At 52.1% G+C, this 14,299-nt stretch overlaps 1 protein-coding gene across 1 annotated transcript in view; it reads right to left on the bottom strand.

Annotated features, from left to right (window-relative positions):
- Nucleotides 1-14,299, bottom strand: part of nalcn (sodium leak channel, non-selective) — a 282,172-nt gene that overhangs the window by 22,619 nt on the left and 245,254 nt on the right. The window contains exons 39-42 of the mRNA XM_072476568.1: nt 10,511-10,643; nt 9,307-9,422; nt 7,896-8,053; nt 2,278-2,428 (exon numbers count right to left, since the gene is read on the bottom strand). Of these exons, the coding sequence (XP_072332669.1) occupies nt 2,278-2,428; nt 7,896-8,053; nt 9,307-9,422; nt 10,511-10,643 (558 nt within the window). The remainder of the gene's footprint in view (nt 1-2,277; nt 2,429-7,895; nt 8,054-9,306; nt 9,423-10,510; nt 10,644-14,299) is intronic.

Here is a 14,299-nt window from a genome sequence, read left to right as displayed (position 1 = left end):
GGGAGCGAGTCCCACATTCTCCCCACTCCCAGTGGGAGCGAGTCCCACATTCTCCCCACTCCCTGTGGGAGCGAGTCCCACATTCTCCCCACTCCCTGTGGGAGCGAATCCCACATTTTCCCCACTCCCTGTGGGAGCGAGTCCCACATTCTCCCCACTCCCTGTGGGAGCAAGTCCCACATTCTTCCCACTCCCTGTGGGAGCGAGTCCCACATTCTCCCCACTCCCTGTGGGAGCGAGTCCCACATTCTCCCCACTCCCCTGTGGGAGCGAGTCCCACATTCTCCCCACTCCCTGTGGGAGCGAGTCCCACATTCTCCCCACTCTCTGTGGGTGTGAGCCCCACATTCTTCCCACTCCCTGTGGGAGCGAGTCCCACATTCTCCCCACTCCCAGTGGGAGCGAGTCCCACATTCTCCCCACTCCCTGTGGGAGCAAGTCCCACATTCTTCCCACTCCCTGTGGGAGCGAGTCCCACATTCTCCCCACTCCCTGTGGGAGCGAGTCCCACATTCTCCCCACTCCCAGTGGGAGCGAGTCCCACATTCTCCCCACTCCCTGTGGGAGCGAGTCCCACATTCTCCCCACTCCCTGTGGGAGCGAGTCCCACATTCTCCCCACTCCCTGTGGGTGTGAGCCCCACATTCTTCCCACTCCCTGTGGGAGCGAGTCCCACATTCTCCCCACTCCCTGTGGGAGCGAGTCCCACATTCTCCCCACTCACTGTGGGAGCGAGTCCCACATTCTTCCCACTCCCTGTGGGAGCGAGTCCCACATTCTCCCCACTCCCTGTGGGAGCGAGTCCCACATTCTCCCCACTTCCTGCGGGAGCGGGTCCCACATTCTGCCCACTCCCTGTGAGAGCGAGTTCCACATTCTCCCCACTCCAAGAACAAAGAAATGTACAGCACAGGAACAGGCCCTTCGGCCCTCCAAGCCCGTGCCGACCATGCTGCCCGACTAAACTACAATCTTCTACACTTCCTGGGTCCGTATCCCTCTATTCCCATTCTATTCATGTATTTGTCAAGATGCCCCTTAAATGTCACTATTGTCCCTGCTTCCACCACCTCCTCCGGCAGCGAGTTCCAGGCACCCACTCCCCTCGGCGTAAAAAACTTGCCTCGTACATCTACTCTAAACCTTGCCCCTCTCACCTTAAACCTATGCCCCCTCGTAATTGACCCCTCTACACTGGGGAAAAGCCTCTGACTATCCCTGTGGGACCGAGTTCCACATTCTCCCCACTCCCTGTGGGAGCGAGTCTCACATTCTCCCCATTCCCTGTGGAAGTGAGTGCCACATTCTCCCCATTCCCTGTGGGTGTGAGTTCCACATTCTCCCCACTCCCTGTGGGGGCCAGCCCCACGTTCTCCCCACTCCCTGTGGGAGCGAGTCTCACATTCTCCCCATTCCCTGTGGGAGTGAGTCCCACATTCTCCCCACTCCCTGTGGGAGCCAGCCCCACATTCTCCCCACTCCCTGTGGGAGCGAGTCCCACATTCTCCCCACTCCCTGTGGGAGCGAGTCCCACATTCTCCCCACTCCCTGTGGGAGTGAGTCCCACATTCTCCCCACTCCCTGTGGGAGCGAGTCCCACATTCTCCCCACTCCCTGTGGGAGCGAGTTCCACATTCTCCCCACTCCCTGTGGGAGCGAGTTCCACATTCTCCCCACTCCCTGTGGGAGCGAGTTCCACATTCTCCCCACTCCCCGTGGGAGCGAGTTCCACATTCTCCCCCACTCCCTGTGGGAGCGAGTTCCACATTCTCCCCACTCCCTGTGGGAGCGAGCCCCACATTCTCCCCACTCCCCTGTGGGAGCTAGACCCACATTCTCCCCACTCTCCGTGGGTGCGAGTCCCACATTCTCCCCACTCTCTGCGTAAAAATGCTCCTCCCGAATCCCCGTGGGTTTATTAGCGACTGTCTCATATTGATGGCTTTGTTTTGGTCTCCTCCACCCTTTCTACATCTTGCACAATTCCAAAGGATCCAAATCGAGTCACCCCTCGGCCGCCTCTTTTCTCGAGGAACAGGGCCCTTGCCTGTTTAATGTTAATTATAACCTCCCAGTTCTGGAATGATGCTTGTGAACCTTTGCTTGTGCCTTCAGCACATTTCCTCTCTCTCCTTATTGTAATGACTGGGACCAGAACTATGAATACTGCTCCATGTGAGGTCTAACCAAGGTTCTGTATAAAAAACATCTTTGGCTTCTTAGTTTCTACTGACTGGCTGAAGTTGTTGACCACGGATTTTTTTGGAAATTACTTACTGCTCGAATGCGTTTTAAACATTTCTTCAGCCACATTCGTATTGTTTGTTTTGCGACCTCTTCCTCGATCGTGTATTCAAGCTGCTCTCGTGCTAGGAGTTCTTCAAGCTGAAGGCTTTTTCTGATGTCCACTGATCTGTACGAAAGCATGCTGGCAACAGAGTTAGGAATACATTTATATAAATAACTCAATCAAATATGAGCAAAGCCTAATAAAAATCATTTCAGTTGGTTGAAATATTGGGCGTGATTCTTCCCCTTCTCTGCGCCCGGCAAACATTCCTTCTATTCCCTGAGAATAGGAAGAGCCCTTAAATGGTGTGTAAGACTCCTTCTTGCTGATTTCCTTTCTTCCCCTATCTTTTATTTTATCGTTATTAATTTTGGTCCATGGACCCATAATTGGAATGTGCCTTTAAGCAGATGAGCACTTGCCAGGACAGTGTGTTCCTAGGTTTTCTATTTTGGAGAGGAGACACCAGACTCATTGGCACCGAGTGAATCTTAGGAACCGCTTTTGGAGAAAGTTTGTTCGTTTGGCTAATTGGCAACCAATGCGTTGGCTAGAGACAGTGTTCTGCCTGACAACCGTCAGCGATTGGTTCCTGCTGGATGTTTTTTTTGGACTGGACGTGCCAGAAGTCTCCAGACCCTTGAAGAGGAAGGAGCTGTGTTTTCTCCCTCTCTCTGCTGCTGGTTTCCTGCTGTCTCTATGAGTCTGGAGTGAAGATCATTCCAAACTGAACAAAGAGCAGGAACCCAACTGAAGGCCTAACGTCGAGAAAGAAACTAACTGGAGAACATCCATCTAACTCAAAGATCCTGGGCAGGATTCTCTGATCCTGAGGCTAAGTGTTGACGCTGTCGTAAACGCCGTCGCATTTCCTGACGGCGTCAACATGGCCTCAGGAGCAGCAATTCTGACCCCTTCAGGGGGCCAGTACGGCACTGGAGTGACCCACGCCACTCCAGGTGCTGATCCTCGGCGTCAGATGGGCGCCGCGGGTCTGCGCATGCGCAGTGGGACCAGCGCGATTGCCGCGCATGCGCAGTGGCTCCCTTCTCCGCGCCGGCCCCGACGCAACATGGCGTAGAGCTACAGGGGCCGGCGCGGAACAAAAGAGGCCCCTAGCCCGAGAGGCCGGCCCGCCGATTGGTAGGCCCCGATCGTGGGCGAGGCCACAGCGGAGGCCCCCCGCCCTGGGGTCGGACCCCCCTCACCCCTCACCAGGCCGCCCGCAGATGCATCCACGCTGAAGGTCCCGCCGGCTATGAGCAGGTTTGGACGGCTTTTTTAGCGTGGCCGATCGGCCCATCCCGGACCGAGAATCGGCGGGGGGGTGCCCCTGTTTAGTGGCCCCCCGACCGGCGCCGCGCCTACTGCGCCATCGCCAATGGCGCCGGTTCTCCGCTCTCCGGAGAATTGGCGGACCGGCGTCGGGGCGGCGTGGCGTGATTTGCGCCCGACCCGCCGATTCTCCGGCCCGCTGCCAGGGTGAGAGAATCCAACCCCCGGATCCTTCAACTTGATTATAGTTTCTAAACTTCTGAACCACCCTGTTCCCTCTACGTTTGTCTGTGTGTGTGTGTGTGTATAGAGAGTGCGCGTCGTTAGAAAGGAGGGGTTGAGAAATGGGTATTAGTCAGTTACATTTTTCTGTCTGTTTAATTATAACACTGTACATAATAAAAGGTTAATTGTGTTTAAATTTTACAAACCTGCTAACTGTGATCAATTTAACTCAACCAAAGCCACGGGTATTAATATAAAATCGAATTTCACCTGTGTTGTGACTCTGGGTCAAGGGGGGCTGGAATTGAGCGCGCACTGGCCCAGGTTGCCATGGCGGGGGCTTGCGACAGTCACTGAACGGAGCTCCATGCTCCCGGCCCACGGCACCCGACGCGATCTGGTTCACCCCCTCGCTGGGCGTGAACCAGGCTCACATATTTAAATTAGTCTTTAAACTAATTTCAATATACTAATCCCGTTCGAAGCCGGAGTCTCCTGGCTCCCGGGAATCTCCTCTCCCACCAATGCAGGGGTGGGAGTGGGAGGGGGGGGGGGGGGGGGGTGTCACTGCTGATTTCCACAAGTGGAGGGTCCGGAGGCGATTGAAGCCCCCAGGTGATGGGGGACAGGTCAGGGCAATGCCCGACCATGCCACCTGGCCCCCCCAGGCACGTTTCAACCTGGCAAAGTCAGGGTACCTGGGGATGGGGCCTGAAAGGGGTCATGGCCGTGAAAGAGGGGGGTAGTGAGCACGGTGGGGCATGAAGGGTTGGGAGCTGCTCAGCCACTCCATGGTGGGTATCGCTCAGTGGGGGGGGGGGGGGGGAGCAATGCCCCAATGCCAGTGAGAATGGATAGGGTAGGGGGCCGGGTCACCCTCATGCTGTGTGGTGTGTGGGGGGGGGGTTGTTGACCTGGATATTTGGTAATGTGGGACGGTTACCTCTCTACGGTCAAGGGTCGGCGGTGTTGCCCATGCCTTCGGTGGGGGGGGGGGGGGGGGGGGGGGGGGTCCCCAATGTCTGTGAGTGAGGGGTATGGGGACCTTCAACTTGACTTTGTGATCTTTGGTCCCTTGAGAATAGATGATTAATGGGTGACTTAATTGTGGTGGGTGTCAAAGAGCGTTAACGATGATTAACCAATCTGATGGGATCGACAGAGAGAAACCTCCTCTGGCGAGGGGGAGTGCCGAACGAGGGGGCAGAACTTTAAAACCCCAGCCGGGTCGTTCAGGGGCGATATCAGGAAACACTTCCTCACACAAAGGGGGAGTGGAAATCTGGAAGGAAGGCGGGGGGGAGAGGCGGTAAGGGGAATAGAGGTTACAGAACCAGAGCGGATAGGTGGGAATTGACAGATCAGCCATGATTGAATTAAATGAAGCAAAATTCAGTTCCAACTCCATCCACAAGTTTGCTGATGACACGACCATAGTGGGTCGGATCTCAAACAACGATGAGTCAGGGTACAGGAGGGAGATAGAGAACCTAGTGGAGTGGTGTAACGACAACAATCTCTCCCTCAATGTCAGCAAAACTAAGGAGCCGGTCATTGACTACAGGAAGCAAAGTTTCGTACACACCCCTGTCAGCATCAACGGTGCCGAGGTGGAGATGGTTGACAGCTTCAAATTCCTAGGGGTCCACATCACCAACAATCTGTCCTGGTCCACCCATGTCAACGCTATGACCAAGGAAGCACAACAGCGCCTATACTTCCTCAGGAAACTAAGGAAATTCAGCATGTCCACACCGACTCTTACCAATTTTTACAGATGCACCATAGAAAGCATCCTATCGGGCTGCATCACAGCCTGGTATGGCAGCTGCTCGGCCCAAGACCGCAAGAAACTTCAGAGAGTCGTGAACACCGCCCAGTTGTGTATTTATCGTATGTTTTATGTTTTCATGTATGGATCGATCTGCCTGGACTGTACGCAGAACAATTGTTTTCACTGTACCTCGGTACACGTGGCAATGAATCTAAACCCAAATATAAATGGCAGAACCGATCTGGGGAGTTGGAATGGTCTCTCGTCCTGTTCCCAGATGATATGAAAGGAAGCTAGAAACTCCGGGCGGGATTCTCCCAGCCCCGCGCCGGGCAGGAGAATGCCTGCGAAGGGGCCACGCCACCCCGACGATGGCACGCGATTCACCTCAGTGTGGAGAATCGGCGCCATTGGTGCCGACGTGATTGGCGCGCCGCCGGTCGCGGGCTGCCCAGCGGCCGGCCGGCCCAGTGGCTGGCCCAGCGATTCACCGGCCTGGATGGGCCGAGCGGCCGTAGGAAAAGAGCAGAGTCCCACCGGAGCCCTTCTAACCTGCTCTGAGCCGGCGGGATTTCGGCGTGGAAGGGTCGGGTGGCGGCCTGTGGCTGTGGGGCGGGAGGGGGTGTCCGACCCCCGGGGGTCCTCCGATGTGGCCTGGCCCGCGATCGGGACCCACCGATCGGCGGGCCGGCCTCTGTGGCTGGGGACCTCCTTTCCTCCGCGCCGTCCCCTGCAGCCCTGCGCATTTTTTGTCGGGGCCGGCGTGTTGAAGGGAGCCACTGCCCATGTCCTCATTGGCACCGGCGCCACTGCGCATGCGCGGATCCCACGACGCCCAGTTCGCGCCGGGATCTGCAGCTGGAGCGGCGCAAACTGCTCCTGCGCCATGCTGGCCCCCTGGAGGGGCCAGAATTAGACGTGGGAGCGGCCCGTTCACGCTGTCGTAAAACGCGACGGTGTTTACGACGGTGTGGACACACTGCAGCGGGATTGGAGAATCCCGCCCACAATTTTAATTTTGACACAGAGAAATTTACAACATGCATTCAAAATATGAACTTCAGTCTCCTCAGTCTCTTCGAGTCACAGCAGGTTACAGAACCTCACAGCACAGGGGAGGCCATTCACTCCACCATTTCTGTCCTGGTTCTTTGATAGAATTAACCATTTTTTTCTGTATCCCAGTTCTTTCCACATAGTGCCAAAATTGCTTTCTGATTGAAATATTTATTTTGTGTATGCAATTCTCTTTCGAAAATTGCAATTGAATCCATTTCTATCACCTTTTCAGGCAGTGCGTTCAAAATCACAACAACTTGCAACTTAACAAACATGGCTCCTTGTCGCCCTCGAGTTCCAATGTCAATTACTTCCAATAGGGATGCCAAATTTCAATTGATCACAATAACCCAGAAAAAGGATGCTGATTGGTCCATCATCTTTTCTCTTGTAGTGTAAGTTGTTGTGATCACTTGAAATTTGGTATTCTTGCGCTTGTCCTGATGAGTGCAAAACAAAAAGCTTCGGCAACATCTCTCTTTTCAACAAGATTCAAGTCCGGTACTGAGCGACTGTTCAAATAGGACTCTGTGTTCTCTGCCTAGCAACACTCTTGCCAGGGAAAACAGTGTCTCCTTACTTACTCTTTTGAAACCATTCCCAATTTTGACTATTAAGTTTCTCCTTAACCTTCTTCGCGCCAAGGAAAACAATCCCGGCTTCTCCAATATCTCCAACTGGCTTTTGCTGAATCTAAAGTAAATTTGGATCTCCGCAACGCTGTGGTCAAGTAAAATGCAAAGCATATTACTGTCTGCTCTTTTTTCTCTCTCTTCGATTTAAAACGAGTACCAGGATAATAAAACGGCTGGAAAATTATTCACTAATAGTAATGGTTTTACTGTGTTATTCAACTCCGGCATTTCCCAGGGTAGTCAGTCTGACATGCGCACCACAAATGTAGTTCCTCCGGGATTCCCTATCTGTTTTATTAGTGTCCATCTCATGTTTACGGCCTCTCGGTCGGCTTCTCCCAAAGTGTCTCTGTGTCAACTTGACCGAACCCCTTTGAAAGGGGGGGTGGTTCAGCGATGATACCTCTTAAAACTGAATAGTTAGCATACCACTCAAGTAGTTTTAAGAGGTATCATCGCTGAACCCCTCCCCTTCACCCTTCATAATGTTAAAGACCTCTATCTGACAGGTCTCTCCTTCAACCTTCCCTTTACTGGGATGGAGGATACAGCTGTTCAGTCTTTCTAGCTGCAGAGATTGAACTCGTCACTGCCAATGTAGCTGCGACGGAGGAAGAGAGCAAGTTTATTCAGATACCTCAGCACGTCATGAAATGTGACATCTCCGCCATTGTGTAGCCTCTCCATCTCGTAACACATGTGTTTGAAAAGCAGCTTGTCCTTTTCCAAATCCACCTCGAGTCTCCCTCGCAGCAGACGCAGTAAGAACTTCACACGAGAGGTGGGGATTGCTCCCTGGAGTAAGGCAGAATTTCTGACAATTAAATGAAACCCTATTTTTCAGCTACCAATAACAGCTGCATTTATATTACATCTTTTAGAGTCTTCATAGAATCCCCCAGTGCAGGAGGAGGCCATTCGGCCCATCGAGTCTACACCGGCCCTTGGAAAGAGCGCCCTACTTAAGCCCACGCTTCCACCCTATCCCGTAACCCCACCTAATCTTTTATTTTTGGACACTAAGGGGCAATTTAGCACGGCAAATCCACCTAACCTGCACATCTTTGGACAGTGGGAGGAAACCGGAGCATCCGGAGGAAACCCACGCAGACACAGGGAGAAAATGCAAACTCCACTCAGACAGTCACCCGAGGCTGGAATTGAACCCGGGTCCCTGGCGCTGTGAGGCAGTAGTACTAAGAACTGTACCAGCGTAGTCTTTGTTGCGTTAAAAGTAATAAAGGTTGTGGAATCAAAGCAGGCAATTAGACCATGGCAGATTGTATGGAATAGAATTTCTACAGCACAGAAGGAGGCCATTCGGTCCATTGAGGCTGCACTGATCCTTTTAAAGAGCACCCCACCTAGGCTCATACCCCTGCCCTTTCCCCGTAACCTCCTAACCCCACTTAACAACACATTTTTGGACAATAATGGGCAGTTTAGCATGGCCAATCCACCTAACCTGCACATCTTTGGACAGCGGGAGGAAACCGGAGCACCCGGAGGAAACCCACGCAGACACGGGGAGAACATGCAGACTCCGCACAGACAGTCACCCGAGGCCGGAATTGAATCGGGTCCCTGGAGCTGTGAGGCAGCAGTGCTTACCACTGTGCCACCGTGCCGACCCAGTCCCTGACGCTGTGAGGCAGCAGTGCAAACCACCAGTGCAAACCACCGCCCAGTATGGTTGAACGTACTTGAGGGGCTGAATGGCCTCCCAACTGAAAAGCTCCTTGTAACACACACAGCGCCAACACTCCTGGGTTCAGGTGCAGCGTCACTATTCGTGTATTTTAAATGCCGTGCTCAGGTGAATGGTCCCTGAACATCTAATTCTCACTGTTAGCCCCTCCGCTCAGTCACTGCAATGGCACAAGGAAAGCATCAGTAATGGATATTGACAAGGCCTGACCACACTTGTCCTCACGCCGGACTCAGGTCTTGAATCAGCTATTTCCTCCTCAGCTAGGTAAGCAGAATATCAAATAATTTTCACTCTCGAAATTAGACCAAGCCAATAATTTAACCACAAGTTCACCCACCTCCCTTTTGTCATCAACCATGTTCCAAATTATTTGAAAATGTCGAAGATCGTTATAGCTCAGCAGCTGATCCTCTTCCGTTGAATAAAACAACGAGAAATTTTCTACAATGATAGCTGGTGGAAAGAAATGAAGAAAACATTCATTATCCAGCACTCTGCAATAAAAGGTCTTTTCTCAGGGCTAATCCTTGCAGGTGAGGACCATGTGACATAAAGGGAACAGACTTAAGAGCAACGTTCACACAATGCACTCTAGCAACTCAGCCAAGGCTCCCTCAATAACACCTTCCAAACACACGACTTCTACCACCCAGGACAGGTGCAGCAGATACCTGGGAACCCCACCACCTGGAGGTTCTCCTCCAAGTCTCTCACCACCCTGACTTGGAAATATATCGCCGTTCCTCCGCTGTCGCTGGTCAAAACCCTGGAACTCCCTCCCTACCAGCACTGTGGGTGTACCTACTCCATATGGACTGCCGCAGTTCAAGAAGGCAGCCCACCATCACTTTTCCAAGGGCAATTAGGGATGGGCAATAAATGCTGGGTGGGGGGATTGGGCCTAGGTGGGGTGGTCTTTCGAAGGATCTGCGTAGACTCGATGGGCCGAATATTTGTTCTGCTCTGTAGGGATTCCACGCTCACATCCTGTGAATCAATAAAAGTTAAACTAAAGAGATTATGGTCCCAAAGAGCCTTGTGTTTAACTCCCAATTTCCTGTTCTGATGAAACATTAAACCATCTCCTCAGTTTGTGGTTACTGATGGGCCCGCTGTGTACATCCGGAATTTTCAGCTTTCCGCGTCAAGAACATTTCATACCATCACAGAATCATGGTGATAAAGTGTTGGTTCAATCGTTCACTCAGATCCCAGATGGGCTGTTATGCTGTTACCAGTTTGCACTTTCAGCAAAATAACAGCACAAAAAAAGATTCCGGCTTTTAAAAAATTCATTGGCGGGATGTGGGCGTCGCTGATTGGGCCAGCATGTATTGCCCATCCCTAGTTGCCCTGGAGAAGGTGGTGGTCAGCTGCCTCCTTGAACCGCTGCAGTCCACGCAGTATAGGTACAGCCACAGTGCTGTTAGTTGTGGTCTGAGGAGGGATGAACGGGAATCTCTGTGACATGTCCCACTCGCAGAAAATCCTGGGCAGTTATTTCACACCCTGGTTTGAAAGATAAAAGCATCTGTACTCACCAACGAGAAGGTTCAACATGATATAGGCAATGATGACATAAAAAGAACAAAAGTACATCAGGGCTCCTGCATAGTTTCCGCAATCTGTCTCCCAGTAATTCTGATCATCAGGAGTACAGAAAGGTGGCTGAACCTGTACAAGAGATACAAGAGACGCTAATGATCTGGAGATAGGGGTTCAAATCCCAGCAAAGCCGCTGGGAAATTTAATTTCAGTTAATTAATTCAATAAATCCACAATAAAAAGCTAGCACCAGGATAGGAGGCCACAATTGTTGTAAAAACCCACCTGGTTCATAAATGTCCTTCAGGGAAGGAAATCGACAGTCCTTACCCGGTCTGGCCAGCAGGTGACTCCAGATCCAGAGTGATGTGATTGACCCTTAATCACCCTCTGAAATATTCACTCCCTCCACCACCGACGCACAGTGGCAGCCGTGTGTACATCTACAAGCTACACTGCAGTAACTCGCCAAGGGTCTTAGGCAGCACCTTCCAAACCCACGACCACTAGAAGGACAAGAGCAGCAGATACCTGGGAACCCCACCAGCTGGAGGTTCCCCTCCAAGTCACTCACCACCCTGACTTGGAAATATATCGGCCGTTCCTTCACTGCCGCTGGGGCAACATCCTGGAACTCCCTCCCTAACAGCACAGTGGGTGTACCTACACCACATGGACTGCAGCGGTTCAAGAAGGCAAATCACCACCACCTCTGAAGGGCAACTATGGATGGGCAATAAACGTTGGCCTAACCAGCGACCCCCACATCCCGTAAATGAATTAAAAAGACAATGGCCTGGTGAAGCCATTCAGTTGTGCAATGAGTCAGCGAAGAGCCCAAACTCTGGGCATGAATTTAAAAAACAAGCAAAAGAATTGACAGCCGGAAGGAAGGACATCTGTAATTGGAGTTCCAAATCCTCCACCATAAGGTGTAGGAGTAGAAATAGGCGACTCGGCCCATTGAATCCCCCCTGCCATTCATTGAATCATGACTGTTCTGATGTGATAATCCTCAGCTCCACTTTCCTGCCTTATCCCCATAACCGTCGATTCCCTTACTGATTAAAAATATGTCTCTCTCAGCCTTGAACACACTTTTTAAAAAATATATATTTTATTCAAATTTTTTGGCCAAACAAAACAATACAAAGGTTTTCCTTTTTACAACAATAAAACAGTATAAATAACAGTGGCCGTTTTTAACAATTAAATAAATAATATATAAACTAAATGGCAACTGCCATATCAAAAATAATAACTCTCCAAAAATAAAATCAAACAATCCAATATACATAGCCTAATACCAATATCTATACAAAAACACCCCTGAGTACCCGCCCGGGCTCCCCCCACCCCCCCCGCCTCCCCCCCTGGGTTGCTGCTGTTACCTTCCCATTTCCTTTATCGTTCTGTGAGGTAGTCAACGAACGGTGAACCCTTGAGCCGAACCCCTTAGTGCGAACTTTATCCGTTCTAGTTTTATAAACCCTGCCATGTCATTTATCCAGGTCTCCACGCCCGGGGGTTTGGCTTCCTTCCACATAAGCAATATCCTTCGCCGGGCTACTAGGGACGCAAAGGCCAAGACATCAGCCTCTTTCGCCTCCTGCACTTCCGGCTCATCTGCAACCCCGAATATAGCCAACCCCTAGCCTGGCTCGACCCAGACCCCCACCACCTTCGAAAGCACCTTTGCCACCCCCACCCAGAACCCCTGCAGTGCCGGACATGACCAAAACATGTGGGTGTGGTTTGCTGGGCTTCTCGAGCATCTCCCACACCTATCCTCTACCCCGAAAAATTTACTGAGCCTTGCTCCGGTCATAAGCGCCCTGTGTAAAACCTTGAATTGTATCAGGCTTAGCCTGGCGCACGAGGACGACGGGTTTACCCTACGTAAGGCATCAGCCCACAGCCCCTCCTCAATCTCTTCCCCCAGCTCTTCTTCCCATTTCCCCTTCAGCTCATCCACCATGATCTCCCCCTCTTCCCTCATTTCCCTGTATATATCCGACACCCTACCATCCCCCACCCATGTCCCTGAGATCACTCTATCTTGAATTTCCTGCGTCGGGAGCTGTGGGAATTCCCTCACCTGCTGCCTCGCAAAAGCCCTCAGTTGCATGTATCGAAATTCATTCCCTTGGGGCAACCCATATTTTTCCGTCAGCGCTCCCAGACTCGCAAACATCCCGTCTACGAACAGATCTCTCAGTTGCACAACCCCAGCTCTCTGCCATGCTCCAAATCCCCCATCCATTCTCCCCGGGACAAACCTATGGTTATTTCTTATCGGGGACCGCACCGAGGCTCCCGTCCTTCCCCTATGTCGTCTCCACTGCCCCCAAATTTTTAGTGTTGCCACCACCACTGGACTTGTGGTGTATTTCTTCGGAGAGAACGGCAACAGCGCCGTCACCATTGCTTGTAGGCTGGTTCCCTTGCAGGACGTCATCTCCAATCTCTTCCATGCCGCTCCCTCCCCTTCTCCCATCCACTTACACACCATTGAGATATTGGCGGCCCAGTAGTACTCACTTAGGCTCGGTAGTGCCAGCCCCCCCGTATCCCTGCTACGCTGCAAGAACCCCCTCCTCACTCTCGGGGTCTTCCCAGCCCACACAAAACTCATGACACTTTTCTCAATTCTCTTGAAAAAAGCCTTCGTGACCATCACCGGGAGGCACTGAAACACAAAAAGGAATCTCGGGAGGACTACCATTTTGACCGCCTGCACCCTACCCACCAGTGACAGGGGCACCATGTCCCATCTCTTAAAATCCTCCTCCATCTGTTCCACCAATCTTGTTAAGTTAAGCCTATGTAAGGTTCCCCAACTCCTGGCTATCTGAATCCCTAAGTACTGGAAATCTCTTGTCACCTTCCTCAGCGGTAAGTCATCTATTCCCCTGCTCTGCTCCCCCGGATGCACCACAAACAACTCACTCTTCCCCATATTCAATTTATACCCCGAAAATTCCCCAAACTCCCTAAGTGTCTGCATTATCTCAGGCATCCCCTCCACTGGGTCCGCAACATACAGCAATAAATCATCTGCATACAAAGATACCCGGTGTTCTTCTCCTCCCCTGAGTACTCCCTTCCACTTCTTGGAGCCCCTCAGTGCTATGGCCAGGGGCTCAATCGCCAATGCAAACAGTAACGGAGACAGGGGACACCCCTGCCTCGTCCCTCTATGAAGACGGAAGTAGTCAGACCTCTGCCTGTTCGTGACCACGCTCGCCACCGGGGCCCTATACAGCAGCTGTACCCATCCGATATACCCTTCTCCAAAATCAAACCTCCTCAGCACCTCCCACAGATAATCCCACTCCACTCTGTCGAATGCTTTCTCGGCGTCCATCGCCACCACTATCTCCGCCTCCCCCTCTGGTGGGGGCATCATCATTACCCCTAGCAACCTCCGTATGTTCGTGTTCAGCTGTCTCCCCTTAACGAACCCAGTTTGATCCTCGTGGACCACCCCCGGGACACAGTCCTCTATCCTCGTCGCCATCACCTTAGCCAGGAGCTTAGCATCTACATTTAAAAGGGAAATGGGCCTGTAGGACCCACACTGCAGCGGGTCTTTTTCCTTCTTCAAAAGGAGCGATATCGTTGCCTCCGACATAGTCGGGGGCAGCTGCCCCTTTTCCCTGGCCTCATTAAAGGTTCTCGTCAAAAGCGGGGCCAGTAGGTCCATATACTTCCTATAAAATTCCACCGGGAATCCGTCCGGTCCCTGGGCCTTCCCCGCCTGCATGCTCCCAATCCCTTTTACC

The sequence above is a fragment of the Scyliorhinus torazame genome, chromosome 15 (assembly GCF_047496885.1).
Source record: "Scyliorhinus torazame isolate Kashiwa2021f chromosome 15, sScyTor2.1, whole genome shotgun sequence".
Classification (NCBI taxonomy): domain Eukaryota; kingdom Metazoa; phylum Chordata; class Chondrichthyes; order Carcharhiniformes; family Scyliorhinidae; genus Scyliorhinus; species Scyliorhinus torazame.
Note: the sequence above shows the minus strand (reverse complement) of the source record. Positions and strands in the feature narration are given on the sequence as shown.